This window comes from Gordionus sp. m RMFG-2023, chromosome 3, assembly GCF_954871325.1.
Source record: "Gordionus sp. m RMFG-2023 chromosome 3, tfGorSpeb1-WG-v2, whole genome shotgun sequence".
Classification (NCBI taxonomy): domain Eukaryota; kingdom Metazoa; phylum Nematomorpha; class Gordioida; order Chordodea; family Parachordodidae; genus Gordionus; species Gordionus sp. m RMFG-2023.
Window position 1 is genome coordinate 47401877 of NC_088777.1, and position 8555 is coordinate 47410431.

General features: G+C 27.2%; 1 protein-coding gene across 2 annotated transcripts; it reads right to left on the reverse strand.

Moving 5' to 3' along the window:
• Positions 1 to 5840: 5840 nt before the first annotated feature.
• On the reverse strand, positions 5841 to 6910 carry LOC135926331 (glutathione S-transferase 1-like). 2 transcript variants are annotated; one of them, XM_065462171.1, is made up of 6 exons: positions 6590 to 6910; positions 6489 to 6547; positions 6308 to 6449; positions 6158 to 6266; positions 6087 to 6117; positions 5863 to 6039 (listed from the first exon to the last, which is right to left on the reverse strand). In XM_065462171.1, the coding sequence occupies exons 1-6, from the start codon at positions 6734 to 6736 to the stop codon at positions 5985 to 5987; spliced, it is 543 nt and encodes a 180-aa protein (XP_065318243.1). In that variant the 5' UTR covers positions 6737 to 6910; the 3' UTR covers positions 5863 to 5984. The 2 variants fall into 2 exon arrangements, with proteins under 2 accessions (XP_065318242.1, XP_065318243.1); XM_065462170.1 differs by having other exon boundaries at positions 5841 to 6117.
• Positions 6911 to 8555: the final 1645 nt, after the last annotated feature.

The window sequence follows — 8555 nt, forward strand, 5'->3', positions numbered from 1 at the left end:
GCTTTATATCTGATATATTTGAGGTTATATTTCTCCCTGAGGAAATTAATAATTCTTTATTAACCCGAATAACGTATATAAAATGTATTTTTTTTGCTCCTTAAAGAATTTATATATTATTGTTTTTGTATTTTTATAAAATCATTTAGAAATATTTATATTCCTTTTTGATGGATGAAAATGGTTATCATTATAATAAATATATGGTAATCATTATTAAAATGACAAAAAAGGTAATATGTGATAGAAAAAAAGAATACACTCGTATTTTTAAATACTTGCATATAATTCCTTATAATAATAAAACTATTAGATTGATGGGGATAACTTATCTTTCCAAGCTTTCAACCCTATACAGGACTTTGGTCAAATAATATCTAATCTACATTTATATATATATAATCATTTATAGTTTTGTTTAACTGGCTCGTCCGCCAAAATTTTCTAAAAATATTAGCTTGGTTGGTTTTTATTTATTTTAAATTTGACCGCCCACTGTAATGTATTAACTTTTACTAAATTGTATTCTGTTATTTTGGTTTATAGCTATAATTTATTGTAATAGATTAAATAAATAGACGATTTTGTAAAAGTATATAAGGATATATATTTTCTGTTATTTATTTAGGTCATGTTATTGACGAATTCGGAATTCACCCTACAGAAGGTAAGATTAATGTCATAAAGAATTGTAAAACACCATCAAATGTTAATGAATTACGTTCGTTTGTTAGAATGGTGAATTATCATAAGTATAAAAAAATTACCATTCAATTTGTGCGCCTTTCACATGTTAGTTGGTTTTGGTCAGCTCAAGTAAATGAAATATTTAATAAAGTTAAAATAATATTATCAAAAGAAGTTACAATAATTCCTTATTCAGCCGATTTTCCTGTCGTATTTTCTTATGACACTTCCTAAGATGGTCTATGAGCTTTTATTGCCCGCCAATTTCTTACTGGCCAGGAGAAACCTATTGCTTACGCATCGAGGACACTTTCGGGGCTCAGTGGCGTAGCTAGAATTGATCAATGGGGGGGGGGGGTAAATATTTTTAATATTTTGTGCTTTATGAGTGTCTAACCACTATTGAAACCATCATTAATAAAATATTAATAAAAAAATTTTGGTGAAATTTATAATCAATAAGAGACTGAAAGCATTATTCTGAAAATTTGTTTAATCAATTAAATCCATTCGGTGAAGAAAAAATGCGCCCCACAAATCCCCCATTTTTTATGATCACTCGATATATCTTATTCTATGTTAAAAATAATTATTTTAATTAAATTTTTGCATATATCTTATTGCAAATGCAATACTTTTATTAAAAAAAGAATAATATAAAAAATAATTAAATACTATGCCTAAGAATTCATTAAAATTAAGTTTTGCATGTAAAAATTTTATAACTATGAACATATTATAATAATATTACAGTTATATGATATTTATAGAGGTCTGCTTTTCTCTGAGGTTTGAAATTTATCTAGAATCAAATTTTTATCTAGAATAATCTCCTTATAAATATTTAATATAGCTAATCCATTTAAACGGTTCCGGTGCTATTTCTTAAATAGATTTTTAACCTTTTTAAAGTTGAAAAAGACCTTTCATGAGTTTAGGTACTAATCGGTAAAATAGCAAAATAAAAGGCAATGTTTTAATATTAAGCAGGGAATCTAAAGTGCAATTATACATGGAAAGGTGGAAGGTTCTGTCAAGATTTTTATACCAAATTTCGACATCACAAAGTAACTTATCATACTATCCTGATAAATCATCAGGATACGGAAAAGGAAAATACTTTTTAAAATAATGTAACTAATAAATCTTTTATTTAATTGAAATAAGGAAAATAAAAATATTTATTTTATAAAAATCTACAATCGTAGACGCATCAATATTTAAGCGATTGGGCAATTTAGAAACTACTCTAGGTTTAAAACTTTCAATCCCAAACATAATATACCTTTGCTTTCTCGTATATTTCATGATCCATGCTGTTTTTTATTTAAAAATTATAAAAAAATAAATTAAAATTTTTAAAACTATCTAATTATTTCAACAATATAAATTTATTACTAAATTATAAATATCTATTTTAACTATGCCATATAATATTTACAATATATCTTTATGATTATTTAATATTTTACATATAATTTTTAATATATATTTTTAAACCAAGTGATCATTTAAAATTAAAATTTCTTATCTGTTTTTTAAATATATTTCATTTTGATATCGTATATATTATTTTATTTCTAAATTGAAACCGTTTTTAAATAAAATAATTCGTAATAAAAAAAATTCGGAGGTTATGGGGGGCGTCCCCCTTTGTCTACGCCACAGCGGGGGTAAAATGAATTGCGCCATCATTGATTGGGAGGCTTCGGCGATCATGTTCGCTACGAGATGTTTACATTTTATTTTGGTTACGGACCATAAGCCTTTAAAATATATAGGGTGATAAAAGAGACCTAAATAAAATAACAAATAACCGTTTGATACGGTAGGAAAGGAAGCTTTTAAATACGACTATGAGATAATTCATAGTCCTGCGGTCTATCCCAAAGAAGTTACAAAAAAATTCGAAGATTAAATCAGAGAATTAGAAATTAATCTAAAGACTTATCCTACACTCGCAATAAAGACATAAGGGAAACGAGCAATGATATCAATCTGAAAGAGATAATAAAATTAATTAAAAATCATGAGTATATTGATAAAATATATAATTATTCAGAGATTTTAAAAATATTTAATTAAAGATAATATTTCGTTCGAATAAGGACTATTATTTTATAATTGATAGAATTGTTATTCCCGATATCTAAAGAAGGCGGTTTTGACTTTTATTCAACAGAGACATCCTGGGATAGTGGGGATAAAATCATTATGTAGATATTATGTGTTTTGACAAATCTTAATCGTGATGTTGAAGAGTTCATTAAAAGTTGCAAGAGTTGTCAGGAAGGAAGACCGGGAGCCAGAGAAGTGCCGTTATACAATTGGAATATTCCTATTTCACCTTGGGAACGAATACACATTGATTTGACAGGCCCCATATCTGGAATGTATTGTTTAATTTTCATAGACACTTTCACTAGATGGGTTCAAGTTGAAATTTTAACGCATATTAATCCGGCGAATGTAATAAATAATCTACGTAATTATCTCGCTAGATTCGGGTTCCTAGTTACATTGTTTCAGATGACGGTACTCAGTTTGCTGGATCTGAATTCAAAACTTTTTTTTTAAAAAACATTTACTCAGATCAAATGGTTTGTTTAAGTATATACGTACGATAAAGACAATTTTCAATGCTGGAAGTAGATTGGGACTCCGCAGTTAAATTTTGTGAAGGTTTCAATTACTCACCGAAATACTTAAATGCAACTACCGGTAATGCCGAAATGATGTTTGAAAGGCCGCTCAGGACGATGTTAGATCAATGGAAATTATCTATGAGGGAACGGACTGAAAACTCATTATGGAAACAAAAATATTATAAAGATAGGAACGTTGAGCCCCGTGAATTTGAAGAAAAGCAAAATATTTGGGTAGAAAACGAAAGGACTAAGGAATGGCATGAGGGGACAGTGGTTTAGCGGAAAAGTGCGGTAATGTATGAAATTGAGTCTGAGAGTCTTGTAAGCTCGCCGACCAACTGAGGAATGCTCATGTATAAGCTAATGAAATACCCAAGACAATGACTGAGGATTTGGACAATGCAGAATAATGGAAATACAACTTTAAAAAATGGAAACCCCCCATTACGTTATCATGATGAATTCAATTTGTAGTGGGGAGAACTGTAATGTATAGATATGGAAATGCATTTTACAATAAAACCTGTCTAATTTGGGCACTATTGGGAGCCCAGATGTCCGACTTAGGCAATTGCACAATTTATGGAGACTTTATTTCCAATAGTACCCCGGCCTGGCTTAGACGGGTTCCGGGCCGGACCTTATTTTAAAAATAATTTTGTTTCGGGCTGGATGTGGCTTAAATTTTTAATTATGTATATTCAATTTTGTGAAATTTAATTGATTTATAAAAAATTGTTGCAAGAAACAAGGCACCAATAATTTTTCTTTGTAGAATATTTTTTTTACATTAAAAAATATTACATTTTTCTAAATTTAAATAAATTCGGACCGGGCTTTTCTGGAAAAAAAAATTTGAGCGTAATAGGTTCGGACAAATATTTTAAAAAAATTCCGCGTCAGTCTTATAAAATTTAGGCAGATCACTAATAGTGTTTTGAATGGATTCAAAATTTTGGTCAATTTAAGGATCAGCTCGAATTATCAATACCCCAGATTAGACAAGTTTTACTCTCTATATTGCTTGCTTCTCAAATCATCAATATGGGAGTTTAAAGAATAAATATATAGCCTACAATGATTATTATTTGATAAAGGTTTTATTCAAACCTCTATTGTCTTGCGTTCCATTTTTATTACATATATTTAACCCTGCACACCGGCGAAACTATTGGCGACTGACGCGATTTAAAAAATCTAATCGACGACCGATAACGCCCCGATTTTTAGACGTCGTTAACAAAAGCGGTTGTAAACAGGCGCAGTTATTAATTTTTATAACACATATTTTTTTAATTGTTTTTTTTAAAAAAAATTAAATAAAATATACACTAGATAGACTATATATATCTCGACATATTTTTTTAAGAGAAAATTCATTATAAATCCAAAATCAATTTCGTAATATTCTAATTATCATGTATAAAAATAATTATATTTAAATTTTCGGGACATGATGATCTCCTTGAATTCAATGTCAATCCAGAAGTAGTAAGAACTATTTCACTGGGTGTGCTAGTCGTCGGAATACAAAGAATTTTTAGGCTAGCCGGGAAATATTGGGAGTTTACTCTTTTTTCTCTTCAAAAATTTAAAAACATCTATATCTTGTTAATGTTGTTTCACAAGAAGAATGTGACTTCTTGTTCTAAGTCACCTAACGTGGAATCCTAATGTGATTTGTTGTATGTTTATTTGCCAATTTTGTAAAATAACGTGAATTTAATAATTCCTCTTGGGCCTCAATAACTATATTTATTACTTGAATTTCATCATTCTCTATAAGTTTAAGATGTTTCATTATAAATTCCGAATCTCCAGATACCATATCCCAAGATGACATACATATTAAATATGTAGGAAATTTGTGTACCAAATACATAATAATTATATATAAATTTAATAATCTGCTGAATATATATTCATTTTCAGGTCCTTTGTCAGATAAAAATATTAGTAAAATAGATAATATTGTCAAAAAGGAATTCAAAAATGTTCTAGATAGGAGGATGGCATTTTTACTACCAAAAATATTGCTATTACTAACTCATGGATTCTAAATTGTGCTAATATGAAAGTTAAACAAAAATGTAGACTCTACAAATATTTTCAACAAAGAACTATTAATTCATAATTTAGGGCAACTTTCAAGTACTTATCTACACAGTTCCATTGATTACTTATATCAGGAAAAAAATGATATATGACTTGAGGGTTAAAAATATTTTTAAAAATTTGATCTGGCACAAACAAATTTACTTTTCAAAATATATAAATTATTTGTACTTTTGTTAGAACTGATTAAGGTTTCTTCCTAGAATTAAAAAAATTCTGGTTAATGGAGCAAGCTAAATTAAAAGAATACATTTAATTTATCAGGTCTAAATTTATTTAAACAAAATTCCCTTAAGGAAGTTCTAAAATACCATAAATAAATATAACTATAATTTTTTATTATATCAGTAACAAGAGGTAATTTAAAAAAAATATATGACATAAATTTTATTAAAAAAATATTGTTATGAAAAATAAAGCAGTGTTGTTTGTTTAAATAAATATATATAAGCAATAAATTTATTAATTCAAAATTATCATTGCCCTTTATTGAAAGTCTTATGCATCCGATCATTAAAAGCTTGATTTGTTTCTTTATAATATGGCAATTTTTTCATTTCTTCCATCCATGCATGAATTTTTGGATATTCTACAAAATCATATTTTAGCATCCATAAAAATGAAACAGTACAAAACATTGAAATGTCAGCTAGTGTCATTTGATCTCCTATAATATATTTTTATATTTAGATGTAATTACTAACAACCTGCAATATATTTGCTGTGATTTAATAAGTATTCTAAATTATCTAAAGCATCTTGCATATCTTTTTCTCTTTCAGGATTTGATGGTTTATTTTGAAATACTTGAGGGTACTATAATAAATTATGGAAAATATTATATAAAAAGTAAAAACCGCGTATTCTTTCAGAGCTGGGTAAAATTTCCCTATATCAAAATCTAATCTGCTATCAACTAAAGCTCGTTTTTTAGCATCTTTTGGATATAAAGGGGTTTCACCACCATATTTATTAGCAAAATATTTCATAATTGCACGACTAGAAAAAGAAATTTACAACAAAAATTTGCCTTAATACCTTTCCCAAATAATAAATCCATTATCATCAATTGTAGGCACAGTATGGAATGGATTCATCTTAATTTTAATAAAAAATTTATAAATTAAATAATATTCTACCTTCAAAAATTCAGGTGTTTTATTTTCTCCTTTAAATAAATCAATACCAATAATCTCAATAGGTATATTTAAAGCATTTGCAGTCATCCATATAGCTCTGCATGGTCCACTTTCTTTCATAACATATAATTTTATAGGATGAGACATTTTAAAATTTAAGAAAAATTAATTTCGTGGTAAGGCTGTCCTAAATTCATTCATTCATTACCACGCCAGTGCAATTTCATCACCCACCAGGAATTGTAGCGTGCACCATGTATATTCACTAGTATATAGATCCTATACATGATGTATACCCGTTTTATTATAGTGGACGGTACCACTATGTAGTAAGCTAGCTTAGTAAAGAAGAGAGGAGTAAGCAGCGTCTACATGACAGGATTTGCCCTGGATGCAAACCCCCTTCAAAAACCTTTGCCTACCCCCCTAAAAAAATCCCCGCCGTCTTCGGCGGCGGTGTCTTTATATCATTATTTTCACCTATTTATTTATTGATACTCTTTTCAAAAATTTTTTAAAGGATAATAAATTAATCTATCTCTACTACCAACTATCGATATTTTGTGAATATAAAGAATTTATTTTTTAGATAAAAAATTAAATTAAAACCTCCATTATTTACAATGAATTAATTATTATGCCATTATGAGCTTGCTGAAATATCTAAACCTTTTAAATAGGATAGTTTATTTGGAAAACAATGTGTATGATTGTTTGCAATATATAGATTTGGTCGATGAATTTTATTATAATAATACTATAATAAAAGTATTAATTTTTACAGCAATAAATTTTGTCCTATTTCATCTCAAAATTTAATAGATAACAGATTTAATCTAGAACGGTTATTAGGATGGTCGCACAGGATAAAAATTAGACAGAAAAAAGACACTTTATTAAATTCAATAGTCTTTATTGATTATATTATTAGAATATTGACGTTGATGTAATGTCTTTTTATTTTATAATATGGTTATACAAAAAAAATAAGTGGTAAAAGAAAATGAAAATATATATCAATATATATATGTTGTATTCCATATTAAATCAACCAAAAAAAGTCGATTCTCAACCCGACCCCCTTCGATTTTTAAAAATTTGTTTGTTGGTAGTATATACACTAACTAATAAAAATGTAAAATTTTACTTTTCAAATCGGCTTACTTCATGAGATATGGCCATCTTTAGAAACGCGAAAATTCCAAAATACAGTATATTTAATTTTAAATATCTCAAAAAGTAATTAAGCTGAAGGCATGATTTAAATTTTATTAAATAGCTTTAGAATATCCCTTTAATATGATATAAAAATTATTTTATTAATAAAAAGTTTATTACCAAAAACCGGAAATAGCTATAAAATAAAAATTGCTCTTTTTTTTTCTTTCAAATTTTTTTTACAAATAGACATTATACTTCTTAATATTTATACAAAATTTTAGATTGGGGCCATTACTGGGCCAATAGCTATTACGCTTTAAATATAAATAGTATGGCTTAAATCCTAAATTATACCAAATATATAGTAATTTATGAAACAAATAAAAAGAAAATTCCTTTATGATCGGGCCGATTATATTTTTTTTATAAATGTTTCGGGCTGTGAGCCCACTAGTAGACATTATGTCATATTTAACATATAAGTTTAGCTATTTTATTTTAGAGAGAAAATAATTGTAAAAATATTTATAACTTTATTTAGCTAATTATTTATATTACATGAATATCAAATGGAAAATTAATATTGTTATAAACATATTAAATTAAATAATATCATACATTAAATTATCTAATGAATTAGAATAACGTTTGACTTTCATTTTTTCCATTAACTTTCATTGATATAAAATTATTCATACCTGGCATAAGTCTGTTGTTTTCGTCAGAATTATAAAATTCTATTACTTTATTTGCAATGTCATCCGGAATTATTCTACTTGGTTTTATGATATTTGGGTTTGACAAA

Bases quoted from the DNA above. Each gene is read 5' to 3' on its own strand.
- LOC135926331 (XM_065462170.1), bottom strand. From the start codon at position 6,736: ATGTCTCATCCTATAAAATTATATGTTATGAAAGAAAGTGGACCATGC. The intron at 6,548-6,589 runs GTAGAATATTAT...ATTAAAATTAAG, and splicing joins AAACACCTGAATTTTTGAAG to ATGAATCCATTCCATACTGT. The intron at 6,450-6,488 runs GTATTAAGGCAA...TTCTTTTTCTAG, and splicing joins GGATTTATTATTTGGGAAAG to TCGTGCAATTATGAAATATT.